Source organism: Salvelinus sp. IW2-2015, linkage group LG10 (assembly GCF_002910315.2).
Source record: "Salvelinus sp. IW2-2015 linkage group LG10, ASM291031v2, whole genome shotgun sequence".
NCBI classification, from domain to species: Eukaryota; Metazoa; Chordata; class Actinopteri; order Salmoniformes; family Salmonidae; genus Salvelinus; species Salvelinus sp. IW2-2015.
The window spans coordinates 9,335,460-9,351,680 of NC_036850.1; the positions used below are offsets into that span (position 1 = coordinate 9,335,460).

General features: G+C 39.9%; 1 protein-coding gene across 1 annotated transcript; it reads left to right on the forward strand.

Annotated features, from left to right (window-relative positions):
• Positions 1-2,100: 2,100 nt before the first annotated feature.
• On the forward strand, positions 2,101-7,073 carry LOC111969253 (UPF0547 protein C16orf87 homolog). Its single transcript, XM_023995264.2, has 4 exons — positions 2,101-2,350; positions 3,306-3,402; positions 5,866-6,045; positions 6,517-7,073. The coding sequence occupies exons 1-4, from the start codon at positions 2,210-2,212 to the stop codon at positions 6,633-6,635; spliced, it is 537 nt and encodes a 178-aa protein (XP_023851032.1). The 5' UTR covers positions 2,101-2,209; the 3' UTR covers positions 6,636-7,073.
• The last annotated feature ends 9,148 nt before the right edge of the window (positions 7,074-16,221 follow it).

The following is a 16,221-nucleotide window of genomic DNA, read 5'->3' on the forward strand; positions in this document are numbered from 1 at the left end:
ATAGCTCAGGCAGTAGGAAGCTCTCTCATCCATTTATATGCAGATGATACAGTCTTTTACTCAGCTGGCCCCTCCCCAGATTTTGTGTTAAACGCTCTACAACAAAGCTTTCTTAGTGTCTAACAAGCTTTCTCCGCCCTTAACCTTGTTCTGAACACCTCCAAAACAGAGGTCATGTGGTTTGGTAAGAAGAATGGCCCTCTCCCCACAGGTGTGATTACTACCTCTGAGGGTTTCAGAGCTTGAGGTAGTCACCTCATACAAGTACTTGGGAGTATGGCTAGACGGTACACTGTCCTTCTCTCAGCACATATCAAAGCTGCAGGCTTTGAAAGGGGAGCGACGTAATCGCTCCCCTACTGCACTTTATACTCTTCTGTAAACTGGTCATCTCTGTATACCCGTCGCAAGACGCACTGGTTGATGCTTATTTCTAAAACCCTCTTAGGTCTCACTCCACCCTATCTGGGAAACCTACTCATCCTCCACAAAATGACAGCTGTTTATTTACCTTTCTCGTCGTGAATATTTATTCGGCAGGGGCTGATGAGGCATAAATAGCTGTGGGGGGAGGACAAGAGCCTGCCCATTGCAGCATGAAGGAAGTGAGAGTGAGGAAATTAGTGGAATGTGTGTCAGAGATGTGAGTACATGATACACAAATTCTAATCTGACAACAACTCAAAAACTGTCGAACAAGAAAGGAGAAATTCTCTCTCTCAGGCAGTAGTGGATCCAATTACTATTTCAATGACTATTTCAAAGTCTATATAAAGTTGCATGTTCATTTATTTCCTATAACATAAGCGCTTCCTGCAATATCTGAAGATGATGAAGAGGAAATGGAAAGTGAAGAAAATTATATAGTAGACAGATTTTGGCATGCCTACTTAGCTTGGTCACACAAAAAACTGTTGAGCTACAGTCTATCCCACAGGAAGCATTTGTTTCCAAGCAATATTAATGCGGGAATTGTACACCTTGTACACCATAACTCATCATCACTGTACACTGTGATACTTCAGTTGAAATTACTTCAAATCGGAGACATGTTTTGTCTTAGTCACCATTATTACTGCTGTATCTCACTGATCGTAATACAAAGCAAACTTGCTGGCAGCCTGTGGTGCCTTGTATGGGGGATGGTAGCCATGTGTACCATTAAGCCTCTTTGCTTTTCAGACACATTTTTTTATATTGCCATGTATCTTTAATGTACATCATACAGGCACATAGATCATAATAGCATGGACTGACACACAATGTAGGCCTACCACAATAAGTACAACATTTTGTTAAACATTGTCTATTGTATCAATAAAATCATAAGTCACTGAAAACAAATGTGGTTGATAGAATACAATATGTGTGCATATGTGCCCTAATCAAAAACAAGTAGGCCTAGCATTCACAGAAATGTAATATCAGATGGCTATAGTCATTTGATTTATGTAATTAAATATGGTTTAACAAATAGTCCACGAATGTTCCAACCAATGATGTAAATAAACCCTGGATCGCAAATGCTATGTAATGGCCGTTGAGAGGCATTAAAGCCACAGGTCGGCCATATTGGTACTCCCCAGTAGGAGCAGACTTCCATAGGAAAGAATGCAAATGTTTCAAGGACAAAATTACATGTATTGAAGTATTTTTGTTGTTGTACTGGGGACAGTAACATTAGTCATCTAAATTATCTAATTATTTAAGGAATTAAATATATATATTTGTTCATTTTTCATGCTTACCTCACATAATATAATTTAAAAGTATGCTTTAAGGTGTCTGTAATAGTATAKATGTGGCAAAAACGAATGTAGGCATTAATAAATGCATTTCTACTGCTCCCAAAATATTTGTACAACAGTGGGTGAGTGCCAAAATGGAGGCATGGTGGCTTCAACACAGCGCCCCCTTTGGTCATCTAGTCACTAGTGTATGTATAAATCGTTGGTTCCAACTGAGCACTGTTTTCCGACTCTGTGAGAGAGTAACGCATGCTCAGTAGAGAGGATAAAAATGCAAGCATTCTGCTGAACATTTTATAGTCTACTGTATGTAGTCTACTGTTTTTTAGGCTGAGTGGCGCGCATGCCCCATGTCATAGTAAAGGAAAAGCATAATGAAGTCTCTCTCTCATTGACCTCAGTGCGCATGGTCATTGCTTTTGTATCATTTATGTCCGTCTGAGCAAGATCAGCTGCACTTCATGTATTGCAGAAATAAGTTTTACGGCGTTGAAGTAGGCTGTTTTCAAAGGAATCATCGGATAAGGAAACAGAATATGTCGGTAAATAAAGCAAAGAAAGTAAAAATGGCTACCAAATCATGTCCTGAGTGCGACCAACAGGTGAGAAAATGTATAGATATCGTTAATTTTTGGTATATTTTGACTTAGTGATAATGTTGTTTTTCCTCACAAGCATGGGATTTAAAGCCACTGTAGGCTGCTGAAATCCCATATGGTTGCCTATGAATTCAAGATCTGGAGCAACATAGTATAATCTAATGCAAATAATCAGACTAATCACTTAAATTAGTATATGCATTAGATCTRAACCACTATGTTACAATGTACATCAACTACAGCTAGTAATTGCAGACAACGACACGTTGGTTCGATTAACGAGTCGGAATGTTATCGCTCGCCAAATGTAGCTAGACGTTTCCTTATTTTTGATACACTGTAATACTGTAACCTGACTGAAACTGGTTTATCATCCTGATATGACTTACTCTAGCCTTAGAACAATATCGTGTGTTGAAATGTCTTTACATGTAGCTGCATTGCTGATATTTGATATATTGTAAAAATTAACATATTACACAAATACATCGTATTTTATACCAAGTGGCGACATTTGGATCTAGCATTTAGATCGTTTCTTGATGTTATTTCTGTAAACTGCATTGATTAATTGACTTATTTTCACAAATAATGTGTTGGTTACCAGTCTACATTCAATTTGAAAACGCTTTATTCATTAGAATGTTTTAATGTCACCGCTGTTGTCGGCACGTGTCCAAAATATGTGATGCGAGTTTCAGCTAGATTGCGCCAAGGATTTTTCCATGAATTACAAAGGACAGMCCTCTAATATCTCAAAATTGTTGGGCAGTATAGTTATCATGGGGGTTAACACTGGCTACGCCCTTGTTTAACTATAACAAACAAATTAATACTAAACAAGTTTATATAGCTTCTGCAATGTAGCCTATGCTTAATAAAGGACTTCATCAACACAGTTGCTACAATTTTGAGAAATATTTTATATTAACCATGTTTTATCCTGTTTCTTTTTTAGATTCCAGTTGCTTGCAAGTCTTGTCCCTGTGGCTATGTATTCATTAGTCGAAAGCTTCTAAATGCCAAACTGAATGAGAGATCATCACCAGCAATAGGTAAATTCACATAATTCAGGAGCCTAAAAATAGTTTATTTGATGTTCTCTTCACACACTCAGTGTTACAATGTTTATTAACCTAGGTATTTTGGTTTATTATGAGCTTGTAATACATTCATATGAGATTGGGGATAAAGTAACCAGAATGTAATTGTATTKATACATGACTAAACTCAGCTAATGAACTGTATTCATCTTGTTCGTTATTGAATTGTCCGTTTTGTAATGAATTGTATTCATCTTGGTCATTATTGATTTGCCCCCGCCCCCTCCTCCCCAGTTCTCAGTTGGATGAGAGTATAATTTTTGAGTGGTGCAGTGGTGGCTGGCTTAAATCGCTATTTGCTTGAGTGAGAAGCCTACTGCAAGAAGTGGGGGGATGGGATATTTAATTCCTGACTGAAAAGCTTGTTCCCTCAGTTCTCTCTTGTAGGCTTCTGCAGTAGCATAAGGCAGCCTGTACCACTCTCTGTGAAAAGTTAGATCTTACATTTAGCGGTGGAGTTAGATCATGTTGTCTTTCATGAAATTGTACATTTTCAGAATACAGATATCTAACAGGATTTGATTAAACCATTTTCAAAAGGTGATTAGGAAAATAACTTAGAATACAGAATTGTTATATAACCCACGAAATGCCAGCTCATGCTGCTTTGATCCTGTCAAATATGGAAAGTGTGAGGATTAGATAGATAGAGGGTACAGAAGTAAATAGCTTAGTCAGTGTGCATGTCATCAATGTCACCAATGTGCTACTGCCCATAGCCTTAAATAGCTTAGTACTACTTTATTACCTGATAATAAACACATTTATGCAACGTTTTTTTTCATCCTTAGAAATGAGAACCAAACGTGAATCAATACAATGCTGCTGTTTTGATGTTTAAAGTTGGAGTGAGTGGAATGCTAAATGTAGGCTCGTACTTAAAAAAATAAAAATCTGGGTAGGGGTGAAATCATCTATATAGGCTACCACAGTGCCTGAAGTTATGAATGGAATGTTAAACACAACATGCCTTTGTGAGAACTTTGGTTTTATTATACACTTAGTGTTAGACAGTTTAGGGAGTAGAATTACTCACATCTTCTCTCGATTTATGATACAATGTCATTAGTTTCACATGATACCGAATGAACTTTGAGGTATTGTAGTTAATAAGTATCTTGAAGGCAGTGAAGACTGCTTCCATTTGAAGAGGAAGGTGTATTGAATTTCAGCTCTGTGATTTTTAATGATGGGTTTTGGGTTCCACCTCTCCTTAAATAGTTAGTCTTTTTCCTCTCTGTGTAATTTTGGTACTTTTTTTGTAACTTTGAAACAGACACTAATAAAACATGATTATTGTTGAATATGAAGACTAAGGTTGCCCTGAGAACCTTTTTTTCTGGATAAAAGTGCAGAGAGTTGTATTTATTTTTTGCTCACTCAGGATTCCTTAGTGGGAAGACCGTGTTATTTTTCGATTGCCTTTTTTAAATATAAGCTGTTCTTGACTATGAGACTATGAGTTTTGTCAGACTGTTGATTATGTTACAATTTTATGAAGATATTGTCAGTCTGAAGAGGAAGTGTGTTCCTGTTTGGGCAGGTTGTTGCTAAGGCTAGAATTCCTGGGATATTCTGAAGTTGTGTGTATTCTCACAGCAGAAACGTCGTTGAGGTAGAAAATATATTTTCAGGCCTTGTCCAGACTTTGAAACACTCTATTGAATTTAATAGCAACGCTATTGCTATGCAATTATTACAGAGTTACTAAAAAACGATGCAATGATATGTTAATAGAATATTGTTAGTAGTGGGTTGCTACACAGTTATAAAGCGTTACCCTTTTGGGCACCAATTATTTGTCTATTTGTATCACTATTTTATCTGCCGCTTTCAATCCGTGCTTATTTTTAAACCTAAATACTCCCAAGTGCACACTCACTACCTACACCACTGAGGAAGCAGCAAATGTGGTAATTGAAGATTCTGAAGAGGAAGGTTTTTTAAAACGCCACTAGACAGAAACTCCCAGTGAAATATAGGCCTACTTCCTGCTCTGGTAATATGAACACTCCACAGAACACTCCACTGATTCAATGACTTAAAGTGGTTTTGAGGCAACAGCACACCTAGGATGCTAGATATGCAATGAAATCACAGGAGTTATTCTGTTCTGTTCTTATTCTGTTGTTATTTTAAGGCAGTATTGTTGGTGTGTTGGAGGTGGGGGGTTGGGAAGAGAGAAAAATTGGAGGCTAAGATGTTTAATACCATATGCCCTTCCCATACATTTTTCGCAACATACATTTAAACAGGAGTCATTGGCATAAGACAATTTGTCCTTAGGATGTATGATGCATTTGACACTGTGACATATTTGAAGGCCATACATTAGTATACATTCATATTTCATTTCCATATTGCATATTTTTAGTGCTAATACAATTGTAAAACTTATTTTTCTGGTCTATTCAGACAAGTTGGATGCAAAGAGGAGGAGAACTGAAAGAATTCGCAGAGAGAAGATCAACTCTCCGTCAACCAATGACATGGAGAACAGAAGGCGATGCCGCTCCAACAGCCAATCGGATCAGATCCGGAGAGGGCGGGGCAGGCCAAAGACAGTTGGGCTGAAGAAGCAGGAGGAGGAGAAAGGTAATACAAGAATAAAAAGCCTCTATCAGTGACACTCAATGACATGGTGCAGTTATGATGTACTAAGCGTTTCCAAGATACTTTCTAAGCTTTATTATTCATTGTTTTGTGCTGACACTTTTAGTCCAGTTTCAGTATTTTCCAGTCACAGGAGATAAGGCTGGTGATTAGTGCAGTACTGGGACAGAGCTGTGGGATTTGTGTTTGGATGAATGATTTACAGAGAGCGTTGCTCTCTTCTCTCACTCATGAATAAATCATGGTGTCCCTGACTTTGCCTGTGCTTTAGCGGCTGATCTATGAGGAGAAATAACAATATGCATGTTTCTCCTCTGTTGAATACAGAAATTATGTTAATATATTGCACAAGGTTATTGTTGTCACATGCAAATGATGTATGTTTCTCAATGGTTTTTCTCTATTAACCAGGGATGTTGTTAATTCATTTTCTTTTGTGTTTTCTTTTACCAGAAAAATTTGAGAAAGAAGTTGATATCTATGCCAACCTCTCAGATGAGAAAGCATTTGTGTTTTCGGTGGCATTGGCCGAGATCAACCGAAAGATCCTGGGCCAAAGACTGATCCTATAGACAGACCGGATAGTTGCTGTGAGGGATTGACATGTGAAACCTAAGATTGTTACTGTGGAGAGACCCATGGATGACCACCACAGTGTGTCTAACAGGGTATGAACTCTGACCCAAAGAACTCCCTGTCGGATTGGTCGAAGCCTTGGGAAAATGGAGATGTTGGGGAACATGGAGAAGCAGGCAACTGTTCTGCTCAAGAGGAAGTGTTGGAACCAACTTCTATCTTTAGAGAGTAGCTTATGGAATTGGAGTGGGTAGGACATCTGAATATTTATCTTTTAATCAAATTTTATATTATATATATTAGATGATATGGTATAGGTATAGGATTCATCACCTTGTCAACCAAGAAAGCTGTCAGTAACAAATGCAAAACATTTCTATTAAAAAAGGGCATAAATGTGTTGAAGTATGGAGGGCCATCCTAGCATTGTAACTGGCTTCTATAACGTTATTGGCTTGTACTGCTAGTAAACACTGTTTATTTAAGTCTAGATGCCATTGGAACATAATGTTCAATATATTTTGTATCATGCTTAGGGCTTTAGGAGAAGGCCTTGTACATTTGTATTTATAATGCTTGTGTACCATCTTAATTTAAGTGCATATTATTTTATCTTTTGTTTCATTATTGGTGACATTATATTAAATATGTAATATTTGACACCTGTCATTTAAATGTCAAAGGCAAATCCTCTTTAATGTGACTTCTTTTGTCATTAAAATAGATTAATCACAACCACCACTGTCAGATTTTGGGCCTTAATGAGCAAATGTTAGTTTTTATTTAAGAGTGTGTTGTACTTTGTTGATTTACTGCACATACACTACAGTACTAGTGAATGGTGTGTATTACCAACCCTCTCATGTCTATACGTTACCCTGCAGCAGGCAGTGAGGGATGGGCTGGGCCCCTGAGACACCTGTTTGTAACCTGCCCATTTCTCCTGGAGACAGCTGCTGCTGCCGTTTCTCCAGCTCTGCTCTGCCTCCCTCCACAGGGAAAGGCCCTGCCATTAACGGTTCATCCGTCTGGAACACATCCCAGTTTCCATGGAACTCTCAACAGATCTCAATCTCACAGGGTAATCCAGTTGGAGACATTTTCAACTGCCTGGCCTCTTTGTTCACCAAACTGTATTGTATACATGTATGAATGTACAGAAACATGCTCACATCATATCCTGGTTATTCATACAATGAGTGAAACCTGAGAGGAAACACTGCTGGCATTTGAATATGCAAAGCAGGGCTGTTAATGATGAGCTGTAATGACTTTCTTCTTGGTTAGGAAAAGGGTTCTGTGTGCTGTATTATTGACACCTCAGTCCTTGTGAGAAACTGTGGCCATTCAGTGAACTAGAAAGAGGCAATGCTCAGCATGCCCCCATGGGAAATACATCTGAGTAAAAACAAAAGACAGTGCTGTTCCTATAAGGGGAAAAGTAATTCATTAGAATCTAAGTGAAGTAATGCAAAGGTTATTTAAGAGTTGGATTAAAGAACTTTGACCCTTAAATTCCCTGAAATTGACAGAACCCAGATGGAGTTTCATAAGAGTAGGGCATTGGCAGTATATGGCTGTAAATGATCCAGGATGCATTTTTTATGTCATGGGAATTATGTGGATTGGCTGCCCTAAGACATTGTATTAATTCCCCCCAAATAGTCAGAGGAGACATACACACACACATACACACAATGAAAAAGGGATTCAGGGTGAACCCGGGATTTTCTTTCTTCTCAAAGCCATCATTAAAGCCTGCCTGTTGCAATGCAAAACCACAGGAGATGGGTGTCTACTTTCACATTGCGCCTCTGAGTCGAATACATTCAAACACTGAATAATGCACATCCATCCGCTATCTACAAGCACATTTGGAAAAAAAGGCATGATGATATTAGTCAACCACTGCTCCAAATACTGAAACTCAATCTTAATGATCTTTTCTGAGAAAATGACTKTTTTCTGTGAAATGTAGAACATGACTGATATAAGAATCGATTGTTAATGGAAATCACTCAGGCAGTCAGACCATATTTGGGTATTTTAAGGGCAGAAGGATAAAGGACGCTACCTGATGAGCACATTTCAGAAATGACACACTGTTCTGTGAGAAAGTTCCATGATGACAGTAAGACTGTTTGCAGATGGATCATTACTGCATATGGCTGGTAATGAGGCTGAAATGGACACACTGAGGCCAGGCTGGGCAGGGCTGTTAACGCCTGGCCCAGCCTGAATACTATGCCCTATTACCACATGCCCCAGGAACACTGAGATCCCTGGCTTTATATCTAACAGGAAATAGTGAAGTGAGCAATATTGAGCACCCAGGCCCATAGGCAGAAAGACGGAGAGAGAGAAGAGGGGTGTAGGGAGAGAGAGAGAGAGACATGTGCACACTAAAAGTCAGTTATTCTTACTCAAACAAAGTTGCTGTTTGTTCAGTGTGGAGTGTTCCCCAAGTCACATGACTCGCATGTGGTCTCATTAACCAGGGAGAGAGTTCTTTGTTCAGATCCTGGCGCATGTAACCTGGCTCCTTTCCAATGTAACATGAGATACTGTGTATTATTAGCTTTATATTCTTAAGGAATTTGAGGACAATTTTATTATAAAAATGATTAAACATACAGTAGCTAATACTCCTAACGTTATTATTTTTTAAATCGAATCTGTTCGGTTTATTATCTGCACAATATGATAGCTTGCATATAATCCATGCTTGTCAGGCGTGTTTGAGTATGTTGCCTACTGGTAAACAAATGTCAAACTGTGAACCACCCTCCTCATGTCCTGAGACCAACATTTAAATGTTTTCCCTTTCTCTGCTATATACCCTACTCCCTTCATAACATGTGCAATTACTGCATGTAAATGTCAATATGAGTGCCTTTACACCGCTGCTCCTCTCTGTTGTTATCATCTATGCATAGTCACTTTAATAACTGTACCTACATGTAAATATTACCTGAACTAACTGGTGCACCCGCACATTGACTCTGTACCGTACCCCCCTGTATATAGTCTCACTATTGTTATTTTACTGCTGCTTTTTAATTACTTTTATTCCTTATTCCTTTTTTTAAACTGCATTGTTGGTTAGGTTGCTCGTAAGTAAGCATTTCACTGTAAGGTCTACTACGCCTGTTGTATTCGGCGCATGTGACTAATACAATTTCATTTGATTTGATGTGCTATACAGAAGACATGGATTGTGTAAAGTGCACACTTTATCATCAAGTTTGTAAACATCAACACACAGTAAAAATAATGACATAATTCAACAAGAAGCCATTTGACAGGAAGAACATGATATTTCCCGCCTAATGGAAAAAGAAGCCTTATCATATAAGATAAGAAAGAGCCTCTAGACTGACTACAAGGGTTATGTGCTAGCATTCAGATAACCAACTGCTACAGTGATATACAGAGACCAGATTCACTGCCTGTCATTTGAGAAAAGGATTAATGCTGAAAGCCAAATCATTTGATTTATTCAAATGACAATTCAAAGCAGAACACATAAGATTTGAATTGTGTACAGTCCTTTTCTTTGGTATTGAAATGTTAATATGCTATGTAGTCTCTCTTTCGTCCACTGGAGGGCAATCCAGTGACATTATAATCAAGTGCTTAGTTGACAAAAATTACAGTAAGTGTTCATTTTTGTGAAATGGTGATCTCTCAGTCTCCTCTGCTATGACATCATATATGCCAGAAATAATTTAATTAAATGTCTTCAAATGAACAAACCTCACATGAAAAGTGGTTTATATAATTATAAGCCACTCCACTTCAAGGAACATTAGTCAGTCCAGCTATTTTTAATGAAACGGATTGATGGATGAAGAGAACATGAGAGGAATCTTCCGCCTTCGTTGCTTATTTCCTTCTCTGACTCTGGATTTAGATGTAAACGGTAAGGAAAGCAGTGGAGGCTGCTGAGGGGAGGATGGCTCATAATAATGGCTGGAACGGAGTAAATGGAATGGCATCAAACCATGTGTTTGATGTATTTGATACCGTTCCACTTATTGCGCTCCAGCCAGTATCACGAGCCCTGTCCTCCCCAATTAACGTGCCACCAACCTCCTGTGGTAGAAACATCTCTTTCAATGAAATACTGGACAGTCATTCAGAAGTCCTAGCATCCAGGGGACCGCTACAGTAAGAGAACAGCACTGTAAACAACATGTTGTTTCAGGAGATGAAACGTCCCTGTTAAGTCTTGTTCGGGAGAATCATCCCGCTTTTCATTTATATCTAACAGTCATGTTAGAGTGCATGTGTATCCGTCTCGGAGGACTCAGTGGTCTGTTTTGACAAAAAAAAACCTTGGTCGTAGAGAACAGGACATTGAGTACCATTCCACATTAAGTGAGTCAGAGGCAGAGACAAGGACGACAGCATAGGCAGACACACACGTCAGGCATCCAAGAAAGACAGATTGTGTACAACTTAAGACAGAACGTGTAAAACTCTATACACACCAGTAATGACAACAGTTTGAATCATGCTGTTCACTTACCCACCAGCTGTCCTGTGATGTCTAAAGGCAGACAGTTAACTGAAGCATCATCCACATCAGAAGGAGGATTATGACATTGTAACAGTCCACCGCCACACCAGCCACACACTAGTACATGCTGTTCATAATAGATATGTCATATGTGTGGCTCAAGCACGTGTACATACACAGTGACACATTAACAGGTCAGCGATAATGAAAATGTGCATCATCATCATCATCATCATCATCATCATCATCATCATCATCATCATCTCCTTAGGACCATTGTGACATCATCCCTCTGGCGTGCATATCTCTTCCTGCATCATGGAGCTGACACTTCCCCTGCGGACACCAGAGCCTGCAGACAACACTCCCAAAATACCCTGCACTTCTAAACAAGGTGTTCTGTCTGAGGAGGAAAAAACTACAATGGGATGCTTGCCAGGAGGTGAAGACTTCTCCATTCCACCTAAAACCCTGTTGCTGCCAGGCTGAGAGGAGTCCTTTTTTTCCCTGAGTCTAAGACTTGGGTGGTTTTGAGGTTAAGACCAGCAACACGATGCCACTGCATTTGAGTGTTGGTGACGCACCTTCTGTTGCCCCAAAGCAGAGTTGTGTGGGATCAGATCCCTAACAGGTTCACACATGCACGCACTCAAAACACACACACACACACGCGGAGGGGTAAACAGGGTGGGGTAAACTGGTATTAACCTCAGTGGGGTGCAGAGAGAGGGCATTCGTGAGAGATCTGAGAACGGGCTCTCTTCACCTCAGACTAGGAATCATCCTCTCATCATCACTGGGTGGGAGGAGGACCCCCACAGAGACTTTCCAAAACAAAAAGGCCAATCTGAACCCCTATTAATAAAGCAGGACACTCACATTTCGTGCATACCCTTGCCTAATCTCAGGCAGCTGTTATCTCCCTGCAGGAAGTGCTCTTCGCTCAGGGCCCGGCTGTGGTGCTGGTGCAGTGCTGATATCAATACGGGAGGGGACAGGACAGGGATCCGGCTACAGCACAGGACGAGGCACCGGGCGATAAGATAGAGTTGTCTCTGTCAGTACCCATCTTTCTTTTCCACTATGTTTCAGTTCCCAGAGGGCCCGGCTTCCCCATTCTCCATAAGGCACAGAGACCCTGGTATGGAGAACCGTAGCTCCTAACCTTGGGTAGAGAGAAAGTGATGGGGACCTCCGTCTACAGAACTCTCCTTCTACGCACTGGAGGTTTCAGCGTGTCTGACTACATCCAAAAGTTTACGGTAAGAGACTTGGCTCTCATTGCTTTTGGGTGGAGGTTATACAAGCTGGTTTTATTTTTGTCATTTTATTGAATCAGGTTTGTGGATGAAATGTCTGATGAGATTCAAGACAGACCATTGGTCACACAAGGCTGCCTAATAATGATAGGCATCTAATAAAAGATGCTAGACAAAACTAAATTAATTACTGACTAGACTCTAGAACATTTATGTTTTATTCTTTTATTCATAAGGGCCAGGGGTTACATAATATTGAAACACAAATCATTATACACTCAAAGAAAACAATGCATCAGCATCACTGAACAGAAACAAACAAACAGCCTCGTGCTCAAAATCACATTAGTGCTCGGTCAGTGAAGCGAGACCAAGTCACATTTACTGTCCCATATCTAACTCCTTTAGTTTTTAGCATTGCCCTTAACACAGCATGGGAACATGGGGGAATGTTATTTGGAGTCGGTCAGGTGGAAAAGAACATTTGGGAGAGGAGTGAGTTATTACGTCTGAGTCTTGTTTTCTCAATTACCATTTAAGTCCTTGAATTAAGACTTTTCTTGTGAAGTAATACTTTTTCTTTTATGTTCTTAAATAATATGTGAAGCATAGCACTCAGGGTTAGATAACTTGTTCAACAAGCTTGCCGAAAACATGACTTATTGCAGAAAAAAAGTTGTATTTTTGAAGGTCTGTTTTTGTCTATCCATATCAAAATGGATAGAGGAAAATATCAAAATTATCTTCAGGAAAATTATAAACAGTTTGTGTGTGTGTGTGTGTGTGTGTGTTTTTGTGTGTTCCTCAGAGGAGGAAGGGGAGGACCATCCTCCTTAGTGAATTTCATCAAATAAAAATAGTGAAACATTAAAAAAGTTACCCTTTTTAGATAAAACTATACAAAATATATTCACATCACCAAATAATTAAAACACACTGTTTTGCCATGAAGGTCTACAGTAGCCTCAAAGGCATTCTGTAAAGTAGCACCATGGTGTAGCCGGAGGACAGTTAGTTTCCGTCCTCCTCTGGGTACATTGACTTCATTACAAAACCTAGGAGGCTTGTAGTTCTCAGCCCCTTCCATAGATTTACAAAGTAATTATGACAACTTCCGGAGGACGTCCTCCAACCTACCAGAGCTCTTGCAGCATGAACTGACATGTTGTCCACCCAATCAAAGATCAGAGAATGAATTTAGTACTGAAAGCATAAGCTACAGCTAGCTAGCACTTCAGTGCATACAATGTGGTGAGTAGTTGACTCAAAGAGAYAGAAAGACAATAGTTGAACAGTTGGCTATCCAAAACTGGAATTCTCCCAAGTCAAGGTAAGATTTTGGCTTTATACATTTATTGCCACTGGTGCCCGCCGGTGTAGCTGCTAAACTGCTTGCTGTTGACTGTACACTGCACTGCATGATTGTAGCAGGTTTAATAACGTGTTAGTTCTAGTAGCTACAGTATGTTGACTATGACTTTAACATGGTGACAACGATGTACGCTGTGTGGGATCATTCTGCCAATTCTGTTGAAAAACATTTCTTAAACGGAAGCAAACGGATCGAAACAGGGATAAACATACCTGAATTTGTCCATTAGAAACTCTTGTTTGCAACTGTTGGACTAATGAATACACCCTAGATTAGCTAGATGCAGGCAAGAGTGTGCAAGGCGGTATTGAATGTGTCAATGTCTGTCACCTCGATTACTCACATTTGTCTCTCGACCTGTGTACCTACAATGTAAACATTAATTCATAGGCTAGGTTGTAGCAACCAAACGATGGGTATAGTGAAAATTCGACTTTCATGCACTATCCTAAACCTATCGATGTTATATTGAGCTGGGTGAATGGAATATGAATGACAGTCATTCAATATGCTGTAATAAAAATTTGTCCATGCTCATAAAAAAAAATATTTGTCCTCCCTCATCTTAACCGGCACCAACCGCCACTGGTGTATTAGCATGCTATCTGTTTGTGATCCATAGCTTTAACTCTGGCAGCTGGCTTGAGAACATACACAAGTCCCTATTATCCTCTGGGAAGCTGTACTTGTTGAGTGATTTATGAGCAACATTCCCTTTAAACTGTGCGGGTGCACAGTAGCCCCAAGACTGCCACGCAACACCTCTGGGACCCAAGCAGAAGAAATATCAGCCAATGGAGAGAAGCACCACACGAGATTGAACAATTTTCTAGAGCAGTGGTCACCAACCTCTCAATCGCAATCTCCAAGTCACTCCTAGTCAATAAAGCCTTGTGTGACTATTTTCTTTTTATTAATCTCGGGCCAGCAGCATACCACCCTGCATCCCACTGCTGGCTTGCTTCTGAAGCTAAGCAGGGTTGGTCCTGGTCAGTCCCTGAATTGGAAACCAGATGCTCCTGGAAGTGGTGTTGGAGGGTCAGTAGGAAGCACCCATTCCTCTGGTCTAAAAAKAAATATCCCAATGCCCCAGGGCAGTGATTGAGGACATTACCCTGTGTAAGGTGCTGTCTTTTGGATGGGACGTTAAACGGGTGTCCTGGCTCTCTGTGGTCACTAAAGATCCCATGGCTCTTATCATAAGATAATGTTAACCCTGGTGTCCTGGCTAAATTCCCAATCTGGCCCTCATACAATCATGGCCACCTAATCATCCCCAGTTTACAATCGGCTAGTTCATCCCCCCTCCTATCCCCTGTAACTATTCCCCAGGTCGTTGCTGTAAATGAGAATGTGTTCTCAGTCAATTTACCTGGTAAAATAAGGGTAAAAGACAATATATATATATATATATATATATATATGGGTTCCGGTAGGTGCACCCGATTCAGCAGCCCTGCGCCAGGGTAGGCGAACCGTTGCCATTTTGACAGATTTTATGTGTCTTAATGTACAAACTCTGGCTTCCCGGTGGGCTCAGACAGCAAATCAAGTGTACTATAGGTCTTCCACTGGCCAGTCGGATGGCTCCGATTACCGTGTCTGCAGTAACATAGCAGGCATCAAATAAAGCTACAGCGAAATTGATACTGTGAGATTTCAAAAAATGTAAAACCATGACTAGAGAGAGACTGCCAACGAATACAGCAAAGAGCTGCTGTTTTTAAAAGTGAGTTGAGGTTTAAGTTCTTACTCAGCCCTGTCAACACTCTGTAAGCCATGAAATGCGCTTTATTTCTTCCTATTTCCATTTAGCGCTACAACAAGCATTGCAGCAGTAATCAATGAGTAGGAAAGTGTATCGATAGGCTTGCGTTGTTGTTATCATTAGCTGCTTGGGTCTTTTTTAATTGGAATATTTCACATTCTCTGTTCATAAAAGTAGCAATATGCATCTGTGCATGAGGCAGAAATAATGCGGTGCGACTCGAGTTTTGCCATCAACTGGAAGATGGTGTCCCTTTTTGGTCAGTGTCAGTGGWTGAAAGGGAGAGCGGAGGGGACGTTGAGTGGCGGACCATCAGTCTGCTGCTCTCTCTCTCCACTGGGACTGACCATATGTGCAGGCACCATCGGCCCAGTAAAGTAAAAATAAAAAGCTAATTAGTTAAATGTATGCCCACTCAGCTGTGCCTCACAAGTAACACAACAACGGATCTATAACAGGTATGCTCATATAGCCTACTTCAAATTTTGAAATATAATTTCAAAAAATGTCCAGAACAACAATGCATTGACAGGGCAATTCAAGCAAAGCCAATATGCGGTGATAATATATGGTTCACTGCACAAACCTGATTGCCACAGTACTGTTTTTAATTGGTTAATGTTGCATAGGCTTATGTTTTTTAAGTAATGTTTAAAAAAAA

What these genes read in the sequence shown, in the direction of transcription:
- LOC111969253 (XM_023995264.2), top strand. Translation starts at nt 2,210, where the DNA reads ATGTATTGCAGAAATAAGTTTTACGGCGTTGAAGTAGGCTGTTTTCAA. An exon ending in GTCCTGAGTGCGACCAACAG is followed by an intron (nt 2,351 to 3,305) that starts GTGAGAAAATGT and finishes TTTCTTTTTTAG; the next exon opens with ATTCCAGTTGCTTGCAAGTC. An exon ending in GAAGCAGGAGGAGGAGAAAG is followed by an intron (nt 6,046 to 6,516) that starts GTAATACAAGAA and finishes TTCTTTTACCAG; the next exon opens with AAAAATTTGAGAAAGAAGTT.